At 36.7% G+C, this 24,518-nt stretch overlaps 1 protein-coding gene across 2 annotated transcripts in view; it reads right to left on the bottom strand.

Moving 5' to 3' along the window:
* Nucleotides 1-24,518, bottom strand: part of CNTNAP4 (contactin associated protein family member 4) — a 278,925-nt gene that overhangs the window by 109,161 nt on the left and 145,246 nt on the right. For both annotated transcript variants that reach the window (XR_012428822.1, XM_005592595.5), the window contains exon 4: nucleotides 18,135-18,282. Coding sequence is in view for 1 of the 2 variants with exons in the window: in XM_005592595.5 (XP_005592652.3) it covers nucleotides 18,135-18,282 (148 nt within the window). In the remaining variant the exon portion in view is untranslated. The remainder of the gene's footprint in view (nucleotides 1-18,134; nucleotides 18,283-24,518) is intronic.

The following is a 24,518-nucleotide window of genomic DNA, read 5'->3' as shown; positions in this document are numbered from 1 at the left end:
ACATATAAAACCATTGATGCCTAAAGCAATGGCATACTCTTAAACCAAAGCCACTTGTCATTTTCTGTCATTCTTACTGTCTACTTGCTTCACAGGTACACAACGATGCAATTCTATGAATTCATTCAATAAAACTTTATTTGACCCATCACATTTGAGTCAGTGTGCCAGATTCTGGGATTAAAAAAAAAAATCAACATAAATATGGCCCCTGTCCTCATGGTGCTTCCATTTAGTGAAGACAGACAATATTTATCAAGTAAACAACAAGGTTCATAAAAGCATTACAGGTTGTAACAGGCATTCTGATCAAGAGTAACAGAAGGCTGGAGTCACTTAAGGTAGTTGATAAACGGCTCTCTCAGTTCTCAGGTCTAGAAACATGAGGCAAAGGGAGATCTTAATCAGTAATCTTGCCACTCTCTACAGTCTTCAAGTCCTACAACTTGTCCCCATAAACTCGATTACTCTTGGAACATTTAATTTCAAGAGGCCTAGACATTTTCCCAGCACTGTCCCATTCACTGTCATAAAAGAAAGCTCTGAGGATAGCTGAGAAACTAGAGTGCCAGGAAATAATTTAGTACTCAGAGTAGGAGTGAGGTTGGCTCACCTTGAAAAAGGGGACCTGAAAGGAACAAAGTACAGAAAGAGGGAAATCAACAAAATGGCTACAGTTACATCACAGATTTCCCATGCAGGTAAACAATACCCTTCAGAGAAAAAAAGCTAAGTATAATTCACAACGCGGGTACATTATCAGTATTGGAAAACTTCAAAGGATACACACATAATATATAGAAATAGATTCTCACAAAATGAAAAAAAAAATTCTGGATGATTTTTAACAGTATTATTTTAGATATAACACTCATTGTAGGTCACTTTTTTCTAAGCAATTTTTATAAAAAGTTATTTGCACAAAGACATTTGATATACTTTAAAAAATCATCTTAAACAATTACAAAATACTGAGTTACGTGGCATAAAGTTAATCATATAAAAACCTGAAACAATTAATCTTTTGAGAGAGAGAGGGAGCGTTTGAATTCTATATATTTTGGACAGCACCCAGCTGTCCAAAAATGCTGGTGACAGAGACAGGAATATAGATTCTCTTGAAAGTGATCTTACCACTGTTAAGAAAAATTAGAAAAAAATGGAAATAAAGCAAAGAAATACTTCACATCTCCTCAGTGTCATTTTTTTAAATTTTTTTTAAATAAAAAATGAAAAAACCTTTACCTGTAAACAGGTAAAGATTATTTAATTCTAGGTGAATTAATAAATTCTGATTTTACAATTTATTGCAGAATAATAATTAAGGCCAGATTCTATAAATTTACACGTCATCTGTAGATTTTTGCTCAGTAGAGATGCAAATGGCTTCTGTCTGGTAGAATCTCCAAAAGTTATGGATTTATTGTCTTGTTGGGTATTAACTTCTTATGTATCTACCGAGTAATATTATTCCAACCTGCTTTCCTGGATTCCTATATATATACTCAATCTCTTGAATTTTCTTTGAAACTAGCTTTACCATCCTTCTGATTCTTTCATTAGTGAATCAAATACTTCTTTGATATATGTATATTCTGAATTTGAATGAAAATTATGTCTTCATGTTTTTGAAAATTTAACACTGTTAACTGAAAAAATACATTTGGACTTCACATCAACGACTAAGAACACAACATATCAAATCTTAGCCATCACCAGAATTTATTTTCACTATTCCACAAAGATTCTCAGACATCTGAGCTCTTAAAAAAGCAACAGCAATGCAAATAGATACAAAAATAAAAAACTTCAGGGTGATTCATAGCAATATGTATTTGTTTTGTACTAATCTATAAAAGATCTAATATGAGTAAACAGAACTACCAAAATTAGTACAAATCAATATTTACTTCAGAAACACTAAACTAAGCATCCAAAATAAAATTAATATTTAAATTGATAGTCAATATCATATTTATTCCTATCTTTTGTAAATACCTTTGGGAAAATTTTTAATATTTATTTATTTATTTATTGACAGGATCTCCCTCTGTCACCTAGGCTGGAGTGCAGTGGCATAATCTCAGCTCACTGCAGCCCTGATCTCCTAGAGTCAAGTGAACCTCCAACCTCAGCCTCAGCCTTCCAAGGAGTTGAGACTACAGGAATTTGCCACCACGCCCAGCTAATTTTTCTGTATTTTTGGCAGAAATGGGGTTTCTCCATGTTGCCCAAGCTAGGAAAATAATCTTTTGTACACAGTTGAGTTGTATAAATAGGAAAAGTATAGGTATTAGAAAACTGTCCATAGGAAAAATGTGAAATCTGAACCTAACAAAATTTGTAACAGCAAAAGACCTACAGTCTAAAGATGTAAAAGGAGACTTGTTGCTTGATTGAAATCAATAAGAATTATTTTTCTAACAGTGAATTTGTTCATTAGTATTCTTATTAACTGAGGTTTTATATATTTACATATATATATTATACATATTTTACATTCTATATTTTTAATGATTGGGTTATTATCAAGATTAATAATGTGGCTCTGTCATATACCGGCTCACTATGGGCAGGGTATGTATTCTAGTTTTTTGACAACAGTTGCAAATTTTTCTGACAAATTTCCCTCTTTTTACTCTAGCCCCCTTTTCAGTTGTCTGTAATAATATATATTTCATGTTGACATAGTAGTTAAGGCAACTAGTCTGTGTGCGTTTGAATCCTCACTCTCACTTGGGCAAGTATATTAGTTTCTGCCACGTTATGGATGTGGTTTGTCTTCACCAAAACTCATATTGAAATCTGTTCCCCAGTGTGGCAGTGCTGGGAGTTGAGGCCCAGTGGAAAGGGTTTGGACCATGAGGCAGATCCCTCATGAATGGTTTGTGGCTGTTCTCAGGGTAGCAAATAAATCCCTATTCTCATGAGACTGATTAGTTCTCATGAGAATGGATTTGTTCTTGCAAGAGTATGTAGCTATAAAGCAGGACACCCCTCAGGTTTTGCCTTTTTGCACTTTTCCACATCCCCTTTGACCTTCTCCACTGCTTTGACCCTACAAAAGCCCTTACCAGAAGCCCGGCAGATGTTAGCACCATGCTTCTTGAACTTCCCAGCCTGCAGAACCATCAGCTAAATAAACCTCTAGTTTTAATAAGCTACCTAGCCTCAGATATTCTGTTATAGCAACATAAAAGGACTAAGACAGCTTCCTATTGTTGTTGTAAAACAAATAACCACAAACATAGTCTCTTAATACATCATAAATTTATTATCTTACAATTCTAGAATTCAGAAGTCCTAAAATCAAGGTGTTGGCAGGAGTTTTTTCCTTTTGAAGTCTCTAAAAAATTTCTACCTTTGATCAGTTGGCTTGTGGCCTCTTCCTTCATGAGATCAGTGTCACAGGATCTTCAAATCTCTTCTTTCCCTCTCTCCCTGCCTCCTACTTCCCTTTTATAAGGACCCTTGTGATTATATCAGGTCCACCTGGATAAACCAAAATAATCTTCCCATTATAAGATCCCTAAGTTAATTACATTTGCAAAGCACTTTTGCCATGGTAACACAACATATTCACAGGTTTCAGGGACTAAGATATTAGGTAGGTATTATCCTCTCTATCACAGTGAGTTACTTAACCTCTTTGTCCCTGTTGTCTCATTTGTAAAATGAGAATTATAGTATAGTCTTCTTAGGATTGTTGTATGCATGCTTATCTGCCTAGTTTTTAGAAGCTGACACACAATTAGCAATCAATGAATATTAACGACTACTAATGCTAGCACTAGGATTTATTGTTAGAATATTGGGCAGGAAAAGGTACACAGCAAAAAATAGTTTAATAAGTACATTTGGTGTATTTGTGACTCTTTAAATAATAATGAATTGCTGAAGTACACAAAAACCCTTAATTAGCAATGTCATTGCCAGGTTATGCAGCAAGGATGATTTCAAGCCATCTGTGGGTTCTGTGGCTTTTCCTCTGTCTGTCAGCTCCTACCCAAGCTGACTTACCACAGCAATTGTTGGTGACCTGATTCCCCCTCAGTGAATACCTCCATCTCAAATCTTCACATTTAGAGCAAGAATCGAGGAAAGAAGAGACTTGAAAAGATTGTAGGCCCTACTCTCATATCAATTCTCCCTGTGCCCATAGGTATAGCTTGCTTTATTTACACAATTCAGAAATACAATCTCCCATGGAATTAAGAGCTTTGCAATAGAAAATATTCAAATATCTTTCAGGGAGTTGTGTCAGATGTAGTGTTCCTAAAATGTGTATTCTGCCTTTTTTCCTGCAGCACGTATTTATGAAGAGCTTTCTGTGAATACTGTGGAAGACACAGTGATGCATAAAAACAAAGAACACTTTTTGTTTTTTTGAAAGAGCTTATAGTCAATTGGAGAAGACACACAACCCTGAGATGCAATTATTCATGCCTGTCTTCAGAGCTCCGCTTTTGTATCACGGCTGGGTCTTGAATGATTTCTAAGACATGCAAGAGAGGGAGTTGATCCGCTACAGCCTCTGAGAAGGGTGTCAACTAAATTGTAAAAATGCTTTACCTTCTTGAGCAGCAAACTTTTTTCTATCATTGCATATTTCATATACACACACACCCCTCATGGTAATATATTCCGGTTTTCCTGGTATCTTCTCCTTATCCCTGCATCCGACCCCTGTTCCAGGAGTCTGAGGCTTGTCAAATTTTGAGGGGTTGTCACTTGAAAAAACAATGTCCTCCACACCCCCAAGTGAATTACCAAGAAAAATATTCAAGAGCATAAACTGCGCTCTATGGTCCAGTTATATTGGAACCAATGGAAAAGAATCCCTTGGGATCTCCATATACATTCAACATTCAACTTCCTGGGCTTGGCCAAATTATAATCTCTGGAATTCTAACCTGGAACAGGAATACAGGTCCCTAAGTGATTCTGAGGCAGATGGCAGCATGAGGGTTGTTTAATAGGAAGAACAAGTAGGTTCCATAAACCTATTCTCTGAAAATAAATAACCTCAGTGCATATTGAATTGGACCTGGAAACGAATTGTACCATGGAAATGAATGTTTTAGTTATTTATACTGTAGGTGGTACTTGCAGATAATTGTGGAGGTGGTAGAGATTTGTCCCTGGAAGATGTTTTCGGGATAAACTGATTCTGTGAGTTAAACTATGAATCACGGGATTTTTGCTGAGGTCAGATGACTAAAAACTTAAAAGAGAAAAATTGGAATAGAAAATGTGTAAACTAGAAAATCAACTTTTCAATAATAGAAAATTAACTGTATTTGAAGGTCATGAAAGAGTGATTAAAAAAGACACTAGAGTCTTTTATTAATTCTTTAGGAATCTCCCCAAAACATAAATAGAACTAGAATGTTACCTTCAAAGATCAGAGAAAAAAATAACATAGCTATTTCATCAACTGGAAAGGGGTACAGACCAAACTCTTCTTAAACATGAAGTCAGCCTTAAACACTGATCATACTGTTTATTTATTTGAAAATTATTGTCCATCAATTACTAAACAAACAGAGGTCCAATTTTGACTTCTAAGAAACACAAATCAGACTGAGTCGCTGTTTAACTATTATACAGTGAAATATTAAAGTAGCAGTATGATAGATAGGCACTTGAGACCTGCATTACTGAATTGGTTTTTTAAAGCAATGGAGAAGAGAGACCAAGTACTCAAGAAATCAACAGGAAATAGATTGTACTATTTTTGCATGGTAGCAGAACAGAACACAGAACGATTTAAGGGACTCTTAAGTTTAAAACAACTAAAATTAATACAGTAAAGAGGAAGAAGGCACACAAATCAAGGGTTATATATAACCACAGGGAAAAGGTGACCTTATTGTATTTTTAAATAGACCAAGTTAAGGTCAGTAACAACACACCGGGAGGTTATAGGAACAAACATGATCATTCTCACTTAATTTTTATCAAGGTAAATTAACCTTTTAAACAGATTTGAAATTAGTAACATCTACTATGTCAAGGACACTTGCATGCATCACCGGAGGATGTAAGTTGCATTTTTGCCTCTAATATTTATTTGCAACTTTTGTAATGTCACAGACGTCACCTAAATGCTGATTCTTAGTTTCCTTATTTGGCTATGTATGGAAAAATTACAGCCTCTCATACTATACAAAGATGCTAGAGGGATTAAATGGAAATATGAAAATGCCTCAACATTGATTATTTTGTATACTGTTATCATTTTAATAATAACAACACTTGAAATCACATGTTTATCTCAAAGTTATCTGATCAACTGCTGCTGTGTGAATGTAATACATTTGTGATTTTTATCTATTTATGATACTATTTACATCATGGGTAATCAGACATTTTTAAATTCAACCATTTAACCAATACTTATGGAATGTCGTGCCAGGTGCTACGGTGGGAGCTGCTGTTGCTACAGTGAACACATCTGTCCTCAGGGATGCTCCATCCTGAAGGAAGAGAGCAGGCAAATCCTCCTGTGTGTACAGACATATTTACACAGTATAATGTAAATATGTACAATTACAAGTTGGTAAATATGTACAATTATAATTGGTCTATTAAAAATACAGTGAAGTAGTAAAGATATGTAATTGTACATATTTACAAGTTGTAATTGTACATATTTACATTTATACATATGTACAGACAAATGTACAAATTCCAAAGCATGGAAGGAAAGGACAGGGTTACAGGAGAGTTTTGGACACGGAGATTTGGATTTGGTTGGTGATCGGGGACAATATCTTTAAGGAAGTGCTATTTAAACTGAGTAGGTAACCCTATATGTCAGCAGGGGCCAGGAAAGAAGGAGGAAGCGGGAAAAGGGAGAGTGTGGGTATGGGAGGGATGAGGACTGTTAGGAGTGTGGGAGAGACAGTGGAGGGCTGGATGGCACTGGCGGGAAGTAAATGGAAGTGGTCCATAGGGAGGTAAATTACTGGCTGATCACCTAGACACTGTGAAGGCTTAGTTCCAGGTTTTGTTGAATAAGTCTGTTTTGGTTTTGTCCTTAGCCCTAGGATATAACAATACATCCTCAGGTACAGTCTTTACTCCCAAGGCAATACTCTATGGGATTTCTTTCTTCCCTTTAAAAAAAAAAAAAATCTATTCCTGTGACAGATTACCTTGCGGCATTTCATTGAAACCCCAACGTATTTAACAAATTCCTCTAAATTGGCAGGACTTGAACTCCAAGGTGATCCCCTTCCAGTCCTAGGGTAGACACTGAAATCTTTAGACTTTAGACTCTTTCTCCTGGTTTCCCCAGAGCTGCCTGGCATTTCATCTTGAGCATGTGAGTTACAAGAATTGGCCAAGGATCTGAGGGAAATGTGTCTGCAAGAACACGGACCCTTGCTCGCTGATCTTCTTCTGAATATTCCCTACTCAATTTCTAGCCTCTCTGGCAACTTGAACTCTGACCTCTGTCCCCGCTGCCTAGTAAAATCTGGCTATTTTCTACTGGTCCTTTGGTAAAAGCAAGATAAATGTAGATTTCCCAAAGTTTACTTCCCTTCTTCCAAGAATCAAGTCCTCTCCAGTTTCTTTCATTTTATTAATAACTTAAACTTCAGAACTCTGAAGCAGGCTTTTAAAATATATTTTATTTAACACATAATTTTTATGGGCAGCAGCTTAGTCCAATAAAAGCTATACTGCCATGACTGATACTGAAAAAGAGATCTTCTCCCTTGTTGTAAACTGTCATAGTTAGCTTGAACCAGTCATTTATTTAGGGCTGCCAAACAGACATTTTCTGATTCTATTTTCCTTTTTATTTATTACCTAAAATATTTAATTAAAGAGATACTCCTCTCTTCTATCTGGTTACCTTGAGGTACAAGTTATACAGGAAAAGTAAGATATGCTATGTGTTTCCTCTCTTCATTTATTAGTTTTCAAACTAAGGAGTTGGCTCTTTATGTCTCTCATAGGTGATCAATGGGGCTTTTTCAATTATTATCATGAACCCATTGACTCAAACACAAACTTTGAAATATTTAATTTGTTTCAAAACTTGGCAGTGACTATCCTTATTGATGCTAAAACATTTTCATTTTTGGTCAGTGAGAGCCTCTTCAACTGATGCTGAATTCTTTTGCCATGACCCTGATAGGTTTTCATAGTTTCCTTATTTTCTAGTATCTTAATAGCTAGTCTTATTTTAATTTTAATATAACTCCAGGTAATGATTAATACTAAGTGTCAACTTGATTGGATTAAAATATGCAAAATATTGATCCTGGGTATGTCTGTGAGGGTTTGCCAAAGGAGATTAACATTTGAGTCAGTGGACTGGGGAAGGCAGACCCAACCGTAATCTGGGTGGGCACCATCTAATCAGCTTTCAGCGAACACAAAGCAGGCAGAAAAACATGAAAAGGCTGGACTGGTTTAGCCTCCCCACCTACATCTTCCTCCCATGCTGGATGCTTCCTGCCCTCAAACATCGGACTCCAAGTTCTTCAGCTTTGAAACACGGACAAGCTTCCTTGCTCCTCAGCTTGCAGACGGCCTATTGTGGGACCTTGTGATCATGTGAATTAATATTCCTTAATAAACTCCTAGATAGATAGATAGATAGATAGATAGATAGATAGATAGACAGACAGACAGACAGATAGATAGATATTCTGTATTAGATTAATACTGACTAATACAGATTTTGGTACCAGGAGTAGTTCTACAGGAACAGAATATTAAGGATAGAATTCTTTAGTTGTTTGGGGGTTTCTGGAGTTGGCTGCTTAATATGATTAGACCCAAAAATGCTAAGGACTGTACTTCTAATAGTATGGAGAACACTGATGGTCCTTGGCTTTAACTGTTTACAGAGTTAGGCAAAATTAATGCATTTGACACTCCTGATTTACCACTCATGAGAGGCAAGGAGTTTAGTGACTCTATACATAATACCTTTGACCATATGTGGAGAATATGTGGAGAACCAAGGAACATAGTGAAGCTGGTTGGTTGCTCCTAAGTTCACTGGACAAAGTGATGAAAGAAAATGATGAACTTAGGGATTCTGTCTCCTGGCTTCAGAAGCAGATACTGAGCCTCAAATCTTCTAAGATTGCCCTGAGACAGAGTCGTATCTCCTTTAGAGAAAGAGCTGAAATTGTGGAAAATCAGACACAGGCTCTTATCATGTGAGTGGCTGACCTGCAATGAAAAGTGGATGCACAGCCTCACCAGGTGTCTACTGTTAAAGTGAGGGCATTGATTGGAAAAGAATGGGACCCTGCAACTTGGAATGGGGACGTGTGGGAGGAATCTGATGAAGCTGGGGACACTGAGCTTATAAATTCTGATGAAACTTTCTTGCCAGAAGAAACAGCTTCCCGATCTCCAGTAATGGCAACATCCTCTCCCCAACCCATGCTGCCATCAGCCTTTCCACCTTTGTCTGAGGAGATAAACCCTGCGCTGCCTGAGCCAACAGTGATGGCCTCCCCTGAGGCAGTTGCCAGGCAAGATAATGTTGATTCTCCTCAGGAGGCAACCCATTTGCTTCTAGACCTATAACTAGACTAAAGTCCAGGTGGACCCCTAGAGGTGAGGTTCAGAGTGTGACCCATGAGGAAGTGCACTACACTTGAAAAGAACTTCTTGAGTTTTCTAATTTATATGAACAGAAATCTGGAGAACAGGAATGGGAATGGATATTAAGGGTGTGGGATAATGGTGGAAGGCACATAGAATTGGATCAGGCTGAATTTATTGATTTCAGCCTACTAAGTAGGTATTCTGCATTTAATGTTGCAGCTCAGGGAGTTAAAAAAAAGGTTCTAACAGTTTGTTTGCTTGGTTAGCTGAAATGTGGATTAAAAGATGGCCCACTGTGAGTAAGCTGGAAGCCTGATGTCCCTTGGGTTAATGTAGAGAAAGGAATCCAAAGGCTTAGGGAGATTGGGATGGTAGAGTGGATTAGCCACTTTAGACCTACTCATCCCAGTTGGGAGGGTCTAGAAGATACACCCTTGACCAATGCCTTGTGAAACAGATTTGTGAGGGCAGCATCTGCATCTTCTAAAAGCCCTATAATTGCTCTTCTCTGTATGTCAGATCTAACAGTGGGAACTGCAGTCACTCAACTACAAAATTTAAATACAGTGGGAATAACTGGATCCTGAGGTGGGAGGGGCCAAGTGGCAGCACTCAGCCATCAAAGGCAAGGTGGGCATAGCTACTGTAATGGACAGCAGAGGCAAAGCAGCAATCAGAATAGTCTGACCGTGTAGAACTCTGGCATTGGCTAATTAATCACAGCGCTCCTAGAAGTGAAATTGATAGGAAGCCTACTGCATTCCTGCTTAATTTATATAAGCAGAAAATTTTTAGGTCAAATGGACAAAATAATAATTTGAATTATGAAAACAGAGAATCATGGCCCTTCAATTTCCAAACTTGAGCCAGTTTACAGACCAGAACCCCTTGAATGAAGGGGAGGCCAGATCCCCTTGAGGAAGGACCCTACTACCGTACTGACAATTTATGCTGTTAATCTTTCTCCCATCCTTCCCCAAGGAGACCTCCAGCCTTTTACCAGGGTAACTGGGCACAGGGGAAAGGAAAGTTATCAGGCATTTCAGGGACTACTGGACACTGTCTCTGAGCTGACACTGATTTTAGGGGACCTAAAACACTATTATGGTCCTCCAGTTAAAGTAGGGGCTTATGGAGGTCAGGTGATTAATGGAGTTTTAGCTCAGGTACAACTTATAGTAGGTCCAGTGTGTCCCCAGACTCACCCTGTGGTCATTTCCCCAGTGCCAGGACGCATAATTGGCACAGACATACTTAGCAGCTGGTGGAACCTCCACATTGGCTCCCTGCCTGATAGGTTGAGGGCTATTAAAGTGGGAAAGGTCAAATGGAAGCCAGCTCTAGCTTCCTCTACCAAGAAAAATAGTCAATCAAAAACAATATCGCATCCCTGGAGGGGTTGCAGAGATTTGTGAAAACACCAACGACTTAAAAGACACACAGGTGGTGATTCCCGCCACATCCCCATTCAACTCTCCCATGTGGCCTATGCATAAGACAGTTGAATCTTGGAGAATGACAGTGGATTATTGTAAGCTTAACCAAGTGGTGATTCAAATTGCAATGCTGTACTAGATGTGGTTTCATTACCTGCTCAAATTAACACATCTCCTGGTACCTGGTGTGCAGCCATTGACTTCGCAAGTGCCTTTTTCTCCATTCCTGTCCATAAGGCCCACCAGAAGCAATTTGCTTTCAGCTGGCAAGGCCAGCAGTATACCTTTACTTTCTTGCCTCAGAGGTGTATCAATTCTCTGGCTTTGTGTCATAATCTTATGTGGACAGAACTTAATAATTACTTAACAATAATACTTAATACTCAATAAACTACTTAATACTTAATAAACTCCCCTTTATATTTTTTCATTTCAATATTATTTCAAGTATAGTATGTATATTTATAAATATATTTGTATATAAATATATCTTATTAGATATGTATATCCCTTTATATAAACTCCTATATGTGTGTGTGTATATATATGTATTATATATATATATATATCTTATTAGTTCTGTCCTTCTAGACAACCCTAATACACTCCACTTGTCATCAAACTCAAGATGATAAACTTTGCGAAGAATTACAGAATTTATACTCTTTGATTTTAGACCAAGCAGAATCTATCTTCTTTTTAAACTTTGACATAAAACAGGATTTCTCAGCTACTATGTTAGCTGATAGATAATCTGAGTGTAAGAACTGTCTAATTCACCCTATTCAAGCTTTTAGCAGTTAGCACGTAGGAACTGCTCAATAAGTAGGTATTGAACTCAATTATAACTATCCTTTTAGTAAATCTAACAAATGTATGGCTTTTCATTTTTCCGCCAACCAGACATGTGGTATGAGAGATTAGCATCCTGAATAGACAGAGACTATTATCTAGCTGTCTTTCAATGTTTTATTTTTCTCACCCAGGTAAATGTCTGTGCTTTTTATGGTACTTTAAAAAATTTCCTATTTACATGTTTTCTAAACTTAAATGTGCTAATGGTTATAATTCCAACTTCACATTATGCAAAAAAATCGGAAATTTTTTAAATAATAAAATGTACATTCCTGTTTTGTAAAAGTTAATATGTTTTAAAATGATTGTTTGATATATTAAATACGATCCATAATTTTCTCTTAAACTGTCTGCATTAAAACAGTTAAACACAATGATTTAACACATCTGTACACTTACTCATCATATCCAATCTTCTTCCTCAGTTCTCCTGGTGCCCTGACCTTTATTGCTGGATCTTTAACAAGTTGCACACTAGAATGATGGAGAAAGCATTCCTGAGGCTTACTAAGCCTGCCCCCATTCATTCCTTCATTTTTGTTATTAGTCTTCATCCAGAAGACTAATATTATTATTAGTGTTATTATTAGTAATAATAACACATTAGTGTTATTATTCTTCATCCAGAGTAACAAAAAAAGAGTGTCTGGTTGCAACCTAGTATAATGTGGGCATGTTATGATTGGGAGAAGAAAAGCTGTTCTACAAGTGGGTGGAAACATTTCCTGATTTGAACATGGGGTATTAGAGAAGTTGTCAGAACCAGAGATTCCTACGCTGAGAAAAGAAGGATGAGTAAGAGAGTTGTCCAGATAGAGAAATGAAGGCTGGGTACATGGTGATTGCCCTAGGCATCCTGCAGAAACCCTAAGGCTAGAAAAATCATAAAATCATGGTTTGCCAAAGGAACAAATTAGTTGAGTATGGCTTGACAGTTGGATGCTCTTATTCTGTTGGGGATGAGGAAGAGATGATCATAGGCTGCAAAATGAGGATATTTATACAGTAACTAGAGAAAAGGAATTTAGAATTTCCACTAAGGACAACTGCCTCAGCAAGTCATCCACAATTAAATAACATTATCTCCTGTGGCTTAATTGCTGCTTCCTAAGGACACTGCAGATATATTCACTTTCACCCATTTATTTTCCTTTGTTCACCATTGCTTACTTCTCTTTGAGACATATAGTATTGTTTCTGTAGCATCATTTTCTTTTCTTTTTCTTTCTTTCTCCCACCAGTAATTTATTTCTATACATTTCTTCTCTAGATCTATAAACATGATCACTACTGCTATGGCCAAGATATTTGAAATTTATAGTTTCTCTTTGATCCCATAAAATTTCGCTTCTACTTCTCTCATTACTCAGGAAACAACTTCAAGTTTACTGACATAAAAGTAGAACATGCTCTTTGATATGGATTTTCCATTCACTTGATGTTCCTTCATAACAAATTATTGCCCTAACTCGTTGGGGTAGAGGGCAATTTATGTGTGGTTCTCACAAAAGCCATTTTCCTGCAATAATCACAGGATAGGCTTGCATCTGTGACTTCAGCAAATACGTACTAGGCACAAGGGGAGCCTGTTATAAAAATATTTATTCCACCTGAAAAACAGTACAAAGGAGCTGCTTTTATTATGGCAGAAATGCATTCCCATTTTTCAAGACATGAGTAGTTGTTCAAACATAGCACTTCACACGTTTGTTATTAACAGTAGTACAATAAGTAGAATACTTTATGATTTACTAACAATAATGATATTTATATAGGTTTTAATTCGACATCTTCAACTCAGAGGGCTTGGAGTTCCAATCTTCCACATATCATAGGCACTTGAACTCAATGTGTCAACAACGGGACTATCTCTTGTTTCCTTCCACAATCTATTTATTGTCTCATTTCCCATCTTAGTAAATGGCACCCCCTTCCAGACAGGTGTTCAAATTTGAAGGAAAAAAAAAAGGACCAAGGGAGGAAAGAAAAAAAAAGCAAATTTGATAACTCAGTGTTCCCTCATACAATGACCAAGGTCTCTTGATTCAATATCCTCAGAATATTTTGAATTTGCTTACCTCCTCCTTTACTTTTCAGACAGTCTCACTCTGTTGCCCAGGCTGAAGTGCAGTGGCATGATTTTGGCTCACTGCAACCTCCACTTCCTGGGTTCAAGTGATTCTCCTGTCTCAGCCTCCCAAGTAGCTGGGATTACAGGCATGCGCCACTACGCCCGGCTAATTTTTGTATTTTTAGTAGAGACAGGGTTTCACCATGTTGGCTGGGCTGGTCTCAAACTCCTGACCTCAAGTGATCCGCCCACCTCGGCCTCCCAAAGTCCTGGAATTATAGGCATGAGCCACTGCGCCTGGCCCTTCCTCCCCTTTTACTGATTGCTGTTCCTCTAGGTTGGGGTTCTACCATCACTTGCCCAAACAAGAGTAAAAGCCTTCTAATGAGCTGCTGCCTCCAGATTTCACCCTCTAACCCATAGCCCTAATTTCAGTCTGAATGACTGTACTCAAATACTCATTTGAGTAATGATTCCAGCAATCCTCTTTCCTGTGCTTGACTGGGGCACAGCATTTTTCCTATTTGGACCATCCCCTCAGTCTCCCATGTGAAAATATCTGCAACTTTGTTTCAAAATCTACCGTTATAAACTTTCTTATACTAACCACAATTTATCAATTACTTTATCCTTCACACCCTATACTCATGCTACAATATTTTACACTTATAAGTTCATATAATTTTTAGTTCATATAATTTTTTACACTACATTATAAGTGTATATTTTACACTTATAATTTCATATAATTTTTCCAACACTGCACATGCCTATTTTTATTAAGAAAATATATATGACTTTAGAATATCTCCCTATACCCAATACCTAGTAGAGTTCTTTTTAGCAAGTGCCAATAAATAGTTAAAGGCTCAATACATGTATGATTCATATAGTTATCAGGGGCACTGGCTTAGGAAAATGATAGAGCTGATTTTAAATCCTAGACCTAACATGGGTTGTGTAATTCTGCAGAAGTTACTAATTTCTCTTAAATTCACCTTTTTGTATGTCAGGAGAGATGAAGCAGTCTGTGAGGTGCGCTACACTTGAGTGAATGGCTCAGGCAAAGCGCATCTGACTCACGTTAATTTGGTGCAGATGAGGAGGCACATGGCGTAGCTAAGCTGGAGGGGAGGATGGCTGGTTGCATGCAATCCTTTGGGCTTTCCTCAAGCTCAGGGGAAACCTACTTTGTTGGGCATGGATGGATGCCCTGTGGCTGTGATTCAGTAAAGAAATTCTACCCACTTCCCAACACTTTTCCTTTTAATAGGGATTTCGCAAGAATGGTCTTTTGTGTCTGGAGAAAATCCAATCTGATCTTGGGTCTGTGCTACTTAAGGGAGTTGCAGACAAAATCTTGCAACGGGATGCTTGTGATGATAGCAACTACAGTCCTTCCTTCTGAGGGTAGGGAAAGCCAGTAGTCCTAGCTATTTCTTTGCCATGTCACCCAGAGCAAGCTGTATGTCTTATTCAGTAGACAATTCTGCTTGTCTCCTCTGACTCCTGCATGAAATGGCAATATTCATGTGCCTGCTTCCCTACATTGCTAGGAACAAATCAGAATATGCTTATTCTTTACAGTCTCTGACACATATTAACTTTAATAAATGATGGCTATATAATATCATGTTTTAATAAATTAATATATTACAATGCCAATGCTATGAATAGGTGGAAAATATGAGCATGACTGTGGTGTAATTGAGGTATTAAATTTAATTTAATAAAATACATTCCCATAAGGTACTCATGCCCAACCCATTCTCTGGTTATTTTCTGATTATCTACAAGAATGTTTATCCATTAAGTTTATTACTTTTTCTTCTTTAATAATGGTTTAAAATTACACAGCCATCATTTGTCATTAAATCCTGCCACACTATTTCACTATATGTGTTTAAGTTTGAGTTCAAAATCCTGTTGGCTCCCAGTACTACTACTTCAACCATGGGTCAATGTGAAAAGAATATTGACCAAACACATGGACAGTATGCTCACACCAAAGATAGCAAATGAAGTCGCAACAAAAAGAACATTCCAGAGAGTTTCAAATCAAGACAGGTGAGGGGGAGGTTTGAGTTATCATTAGCCACAGAGCAGCAGATAACTCAAAAGAGCCTGTACCTTAGCTATCACCCCCATGTAGACAATATACCTGGGGCTATAGTCAGCAAAACAGCATAAACAGTCCCACTAAGCTGTTGCTCTTAATGTTAAATTTGTTAATATTGAGTTTATATCCTAGGTTTAATGCATACTAAGTGTGTGGTATTAAACAAATTGCTTAATGTTTCTAAGACCCAGTTTTCTCTCTAATAAATGAGTAGTGTTGAGGATGAATTAGTAGAATGTCTACAAAAAACACACGCACAATAACTGTTAGCTATTTTTATACGGTGCTAGACAAATATTTTGCAAGGTGGATGCTCTGAATAAGTGGAGAATATAACTATAAATAGGAAGCACTTTGAAATTTGTTTTACTAGTTGTCCATCATGTGGCATGAGCTTTGCTAAGCTCTGTGATCCAAAGACAAATAATACTACTGTCCAAGTTCTAGTTTGCAGGATCATAATTGGGGGTAGGATTTTTTTAATGCATGATTTTATTCAGGTATAGGAATTGTGACGTGAGGAACTAACATGGCATAGCTAAGCTGGGTTGTTGAGGCCATGAAAGCCTGCAATTAAGGTAGACAGATAGTGAGAAGTTAGTTGGCCACTGACTCACCTCTGTTATTCAACAACTAGAGGAAATGTCAACACAAGCTTGCTTTCTGGAGTTTGGCAAACTTGGCTGCAAACCCAGCTCTGCCACTTCCTGTCTGCGGGGCTTGAGCAAGTCAACCTCTCTGAGCTTTAGCTTTCTCATTTTCAAAGTAGGTAGATGGAGCGGTTACCCAGTAATATTTATCTGGGCTACTTTGAGGAATCATAAACTGCTTAGAATAGTGCATATAATAAGCATGAAGGAAACGGTGCTATTTCTAGAGTTATAGAAAGGAATGCTATTAATATTATTATTAGTGTTATTGCTATTAATATTATATTAATACTTTTAGTATTATTCTGTAGGCCCTGGAGGAATCAGGTCTGTCAAATATGTCTGATGGTAGAGATGGACACTGAGAACATCATGAAATACAGAATACCCACACAAACCACGCAATGTGATCTGTCTGTCGGACAGAGTTTAAACAACTTCAACAAGTCACTTGATCTCTTCATCACCTGCTTTCCTTTTATGTAAATAAAGTGAATCAGAGCTGAACTTGGCTTACATCACAAAGTGACAGCATAGGTATGAAAAAAGCTTTAGTGGCTAAAAATAAATGTTTAGCAGAGAAAAAAGTGATGCCGTGAAGTTGAGCAGTCCTGGGTTCTCTTCCAGATTATTTCATAGGTGAGGCTCTGAGCAAATTACTGAATCTCTTCAAACCTCACACTGTTAGTCTGATAATTGTAAATCATATCAACTAAGCCATTGTTCTATAATAAAAGTGTATCTAACAGGATAATGTGGCTTGAGGTGTACTATCAATAACTCCTACATCCCTTCCCCACAAAAAAATATACATAATAAAATGCTTCATTAAGAGGAGCCTAAGTGAAATCTGCGGTTTCTATCTTTTTTATGTGAAAGTATTTTAAACACATATTATATTCTGGGAGAAGTCTTTTCTTTTTCTATTAATTTATACTGAGAGCACAGCATATTTAAAAGTGAATTGCATGATATTGTTTGTAGGCTAAAGAGAAAAATAGTTTTTGGTTTCATAACAGATGGTTGGTTAAACTCAATGGAACACTGTCTCTTTTATTAGACTCAGGATACCTAAATGAAATATCATCAAATATAACTCATGAAGGAAACTTCTAATACTTGAAAGTTACAATCTAGTCAATAATATTCTATTTGAATAAATGCATTCACATATATCAATAAATATGTATCTATCCATCTATCTATCAAGTGCTTCCATCTCTGAATTAAAATGTTAAAGTTGAATATGAAAGTCAATATTGGCATGTACAGGCACACACAAAAAAGCTTTCCACAAAAGTTATTCCTATGTTTTATATCTCTTTACATAGCTAAAAAGTCCATTTCAGTTTGCAGTTTGGCTTTTAAAACATCTCTTTTGATATCTATGTCAGTGTATTGGATAAACAAACACTTACTGTATGCACATCCGAACACTTCGATTCGCATTCCAATTCTGCCCTTGGGGTTCCATTCTAAAGGGAGGAAGCGCAGAAATCGGGATTTGATAGAAGGCTGGAGTCTATAGTACACAACACTGTCTGCATTTGCATTTCCTGAAAAACCCTAGGAGAAAAGGGAAAAAAGGAAATCAATGTATCTGGAGAATATGCATTTCAGTTTGTCACCTATAATGTCTATGAACACTGTGTCATCTGCATTGTACTATGAATGGTGCTACCTTCTATAAGAAAACCATGTTAACGGTTATGTCACGATGTCTCTCCATCCACACAAATTACTGTTGCTTCAACTTTTCTTTTTAAGAGAGTTTAAATTCTACCACCCCATTATATCAGTTTTCAACCATGATACCTGCAATAAAAACTGCTTGTGTAACTTGTAGATTGAACGTAAAAGTGTTCAATGTCTATAGCAATTAACATTGTGAATAGCAACAAAAAAATTGAGAAAATGTTCTCCAAGGGGTTGAAAAACTATCATCTCAGTCAACAAAGAAGTTGCTTACATCATTGATGAATGAATTAAGCTATGATGTGTTTTGGTTCTTTCACCTTCTCATCTTACTTATTAACATAAAAGAAAAGTACCACCCAACTTTCAAGTTGGAGCTACACTCAGATAACAGGTTTTTAAACCTCAGTAGCACAATGCCAGATACACACATTCAAATTGTTAAGGGACACTGGAAACAATAATAATGTGGGAAGACCTGTAATTAAACTTATGGACTTTAGAATTTGAAAGCTAGAGAAATCTTGGGAATGATGCTAAGTTAGCACAGTCAAATCGCAGACAAGGAAATTAAAGGTCAGAAAGGAGAGAAAGAAAAGAAAAAACCTCTGGTGTTTGCAAGCACTGCAACCATTATATGGTAGGATCAGGAACCATGTTTCTTCCATAAAATCAGGATGCATGTACATAATAGGTAGCTCACCTGTAAAACTCACATACTGCAGAACCCAACATCTAAGCATCTTTTGTTTTCTTCCATACAACACACTGTTAAGACTACAGGTGGAGAAGTCATCACAAAGCAGAAGTTGTTCTCAATAATTTATATTTCATCTTTATTTCCCAGCTTCCTTACCATGGTCCTCCTTCTCCTCCTCTCCTCCATCTCTTTCTTTCATAATAAGGGAACATGCAACTATATTTGCAGGTTCATGGTAAGTCCCTTGCCCATGACTGGGTCAACAAATAAGATCAACCTCATGTAGACTGCCCAAGGCAAAGATAAACACAATAGAAACACCAATACCCAGGCTATCTGATCATTTGCCTGTTTTTCTTTCTACTTCACAAATATCCCTTTACTATCATTTACCAAAACATTTTCTAATACATTTTTAAAAGATTGGGTGTTTTATAGTTAAATTAATTCGATTCTCCTTGTCAGTCAATCCCCTACGTCCGGCCCCTACTCCACCAGTATCCCATATACTAAATGTTCAAGCTCACAAAACACAGGCACAGCTGTGATGGCATCTCCAAATTATATCCAAAATCGGGGCATCTCTTTATCTCAATATGACCACTCAGTTCAACAAAGCATCACCTCACCAGAACTACCCTGACAACCTCTTCCTTGTCTTTATTATTATTTTGTTCTTTGCCATCATCCCCAATATCTTCCCCTCTGAACACATAGTAACACTTGTAGAGGTAAATTAAACTATGCCATCCCCAACTTTCTTTACCACATAGAACAAAATCCAAACTCCTCATCCAAACACAGTCTCCAGCAACCACCTCCATTATGCTCTAACCACACTGGACCTCCTCGAACAAGCCAAGTTTAGTCCTCTCAGGGATTTGCACCAGCAGAGTCCATTCTGCTCTGAAAGCTCTTTCCCAAGATCTTTGCATGCCCAGTCTCTCTTGTCATTTTAAGCTTTGACTAAAATATTACCCCCAAGACAGTTCCTTTTTGATCACAGTCTCTAAAGTACCTGTGTACTTGACATCCCCCATAAATATCTTGCTACTTTCTCTATATTTCTCATTATTTTAAGAGGGGTTTCTCTTACTTGATCATTATCTGCCTGTTTATCTTATCCTCCTAGAAAACAAACTCTACTAAAGCAGAGAGGTTTATTGTGTTCCATCTGTAATACCTAGAACATTCCTCAGCTCAAAGTCATTCTCATCAAAATATTTGTTGAATGTGTATGGTTGAGAAAGACTGAGCTTAAAAACAAAAGTTCCACAGACGTCTCAATTACAGGGCCTCTCAGAGCATGTCACATGCTAATGTGCAAATTGCAATGTATCAGCCCATGGCAGGGACACTTACCTAGCGCATCTCAAACATATAAGGCCAGAGAACTGCTCCCCTCTGTTTTTGCTATTGTTGCTGTTGTTTTGCAGAGCAAATTTCTAGACTAGTGTTTCCCAGAACATAAATAGGAGAACACTGTTTAATTCCATGGATATCTGGACTCTGATAATCAGACCCCTGAGAAGGTTCCATTCTGTTCCACTGGTCAAAATTTTTTACTGAGGTTTAGTAAGAAAGGTTAGCTGTTTTCTATATTGCACTAACCAAACCTTATTCTCACCCAACCTCTAGAACACAATAGTCTCAATTTCTATGGAAATCCTGATGATTTGCCCAAAAATATGATTATTTCAATTTCCTTCAGGATGGCTGATATAGGGCAATGTTTCCCAAACTTAGACTGCACATTAAAACTCTCAACGCTCAGAGCCTAAGCATTGCTTTTGTTCTCTCTTTCTCTTTGTGTGTGTGTATGTGTAAGCTTATGTCTTTTTTTTTTTTTTTTTTTAAGACGGAGTCTCGCTCTGTCACCCAGGCTGGAGTACAGTGGCGCGATCGTAGCTCACTGCAACCTCCACCTCCTGGGCTCAAACAATTCTCCTGCCTCAGCCTCCCAAGTAGCTGGAATTACGGGCCCCAGACACCATGGCTAGCACTTTTTTTTTGCATTTTTACTAGAGAAGGGGATTCACCATGTTGGCCAGGCTGGTCTCAAACTCCTGACCTCAAATGATCTGCCCGCCTTGGCCTCCCAAGGTGTTAGGATTACAGGCGTAAGCCACCACACCCAGCCTGCATGCTTATGTCTTTACAAGCTTTCCAAATTAGAGTAATGTGTAGCTTAGGTTGAGGACCTTAGATCTTATACTTTTGATTCTATTTCCTAAGTGCCACTGGCAGGCTAACACAATCCCTAATTATAATTTCTTGCACAGTGAACAGCTGGATGATTAATTAAATTACCCTCCAAAAGATCTCACATTTGTTTCAAAATTAATGTAAGTTCAATGATTTTGGCGTCTTAAGGGACTGGGAGAAAAGATGCACTGTGACAGTGACAGCCGACAGGTAAATGCAGTAAGACATCTGCAAATGACAGCCTTTCACTTTTCACTTGATCACGTTATGAACTATTTAAATTTTGAAAACATTAAGAATATATGATACATAGTTTATATTAATAAAAATATCACTGTCATATTCAAAACTTTTAGCAATTATCTCTTATGGAGGGTAAGGAAAATTGTGAGGTTGGGAATACGGGACTTACAGCACATTCCAGTCAAATCTAGATTTTTTAATGGGCATGTATTAATTTTATAATAATAAAATAATGGAGACAGACATAGGAAGAGTGTATAGCAATACAGCAGGCAAAAGCATTACTTAGTAGCACTCTGGATACCTTAAATAACTTTCTAATGCCAGTGTCACTTGGAAAAATATGCAGTTACTATTTATTATATTTATTAACTGATCAATAATATTTGCAATTTTTGCTCCACTTGTTGAAATTTTTTATACATAACCAAGATTGTGCTTTGGATTTTAATACTTAATGGAAATTTTCAGAATGTTTGTGAATGATGCATGGGATTGATGCTACGTTACTTGAAAAGTTCAGTGAATGCTGCTGAGTTTCAAATGTATTCCTTTGCCCAGGAACCTTTCCTCAATGTGCTATGGAGAATTGTTACCATAACAATTCATAAAGGAATGCATGGATTTAAAGGTCTATCTTTTTAAAAAAATAATAATTTTATTACAGGGACATTTATGTCTTCCTTTAAAGATTCTGAACTTTAGTTTATGTCAGGATTACTTGTAATTCTGGTGTTTTTGTAGAAACAAATCTTGCTCCCATGTACTAAATTTGTAGGGAGGGCCCTGAAATCTGCATTTCTAACACATGCCAAGCTAGTTTTGTGCTTTGGATCTTTGTCTCACTAATAAAGTACTCTTCTGATTTGTGTCTAAATCCTGTACTTTTATGTTCCCTATATTATCTCAAAACTTTTCAGAGAGAAAAAAGAAATTTTAGAAGGTCTCACTTCAAAAGTCATAAACTGAGTATCTTATAAACAACACAAATTTATTTTTCACAGTTCTGGAGGCTGGAAAGTCCAAAATCAAGGCACCAGCAGATGCAGTGTCTGGTGAAGGCCCACTTCATGTTTCACAGAATGCCACTTTCTAGCTGTAGTCTCACATCGTGGAAGGGTGAATGAGCTCCTTTGGGTCTCTTTTATAAGAAAACTACTTGCATTTCCATAACAGGCCTCTTGACCTAATAACCTCCCAAAAGGCTCCACCTAATACCATCTTGTTGAGGGTTAAGATTTCAATATACGAAGTTTGGGGAGACACAAATATTTGGACCATAACAATTAGTGATTTTGTTCTATGTGATCAATTTAAATGTTTTCAACATGAAAGTTAGGGGCTCAGCATCAGACATAGCAGAAACGTATTAGGTAGCTTTAATATTTGCATCAACTCTGTGAAGTAGTTATTTTTTTTCCCACTTTACAACTGAGGAAAATGAAAATTATAGACGTTATGTGCCTAAAGTCACACAGCCAGAAAGTGGCAGCACAAGGATTTAATTCCAGGCTTTTCTGACTCCAAAGCCCATAATTTAGCTAAGCCATCAAAAGGCATTACTTCAACAGAACATGAAAGCAAACAACTTACCCTAGAGGAAATTTAATATTTTATCTGAAGCTTTTTTCATTTTTCCTCATAATTTATATTTAAAATCTTTTACACATTTTAAAATAATGCAACTTAGGTTATTGTTGAGCTGGGACTCAGCTCTACCAGTTGACTTTTATAGACAAAAAGATTTTCTATTAAACTTTACATCTTCCCAAAATTATTGGAGTCAAATAAAAATAAATGATAAACATTCAATAATCAATGACTCTTGCATATAAATAGTAACCTCCTAATAGACATAGAATATAAATATGTTATTATATTATTAAGTACATAAAATATCTAGAAGTAAAATGAACTTTATATGTCCTACCAAAAAGCCTTCATTGTATCTTTCTTTTCTTTTAGACTTGGTGATTTCCAGACTCAGTGAGGTGCTCATAGATGGTTTAGGAATGTATTTTAACCAAGAAAATTTATGGAGTTAATGAATTAAAGTTTCTCACAGGATTTTAAGTATTTCCAAAGTGATTCTAAAGTTTATGAAGAGGCATAATAGCACCAATTTCTTTTTCAAATATTAATTGAGAAACTCATGTATAAAAGCCAAGAAGTATAAAGGGAGATGCCCATATGGCAATTTATAAGAAGCTCTAAAACGTCACTGTTATAAATCAGAAACATGGGACCCGTTACACATAGTTGCATAGCAGACTCTGTAATTATATAGAAATCAGTCCAGCTCCATCCATATAAACAGCAGCACCAGTAGAAGTTCAACAAAGAAACAGGGAAACATGAAAATCCCCTTGTCATTAATAACCTCCCTTATTGTGAGAATTCTTATGACCTACATGTGCCCTATACATGACCTGTTTTCAAGTACAATTCATTTTGACATAGTCAGCTGACATTCAGATGCTAAATAATCATAGCAACATGCTGTCAAATAGAAATCACTTTTTAATTTTATGATGTCAGGTATAAATCTTTACTAAATGTGCCTCCCAAAAGGTTATCTAATCTAGAAAAGCATATATTAAAAGCAAAGAGAAATAAGAACTACTGAAAAGTGGAAAATTTGCCAGCATAAACCCATATAAGAATAACTTTTAAACATATGTTGAACAAGACATCAGGACTGTATCTTACAAAGTTGATTCAGTCTTGATTACGAATGTAATTCATTTATTCTAATAAAGAAATAGCAGTGAGAATCCACTAATCCAATTAGAATGTTAAGTTTTGAGCTGCACGTATAATAAATCTCAATTTTCAAAATTAAAGCGAATGGAATTTTATTTAATAAAATTCGTCTCTACCACCTTCCAAAAATATTGATTATTATTAAAATATTTATTTGAAGGAACACAAAATTATTAATAATAACTTGATGAGGCCC

Source organism: Macaca fascicularis, chromosome 20 (assembly GCF_037993035.2).
Source record: "Macaca fascicularis isolate 582-1 chromosome 20, T2T-MFA8v1.1".
In the NCBI taxonomy this organism is placed as follows: Eukaryota; Metazoa; Chordata; class Mammalia; order Primates; family Cercopithecidae; genus Macaca; species Macaca fascicularis.
The sequence above is the reverse complement of the archived record's forward strand: the minus strand, read 5'-3'. Positions and strand labels throughout refer to the sequence as shown.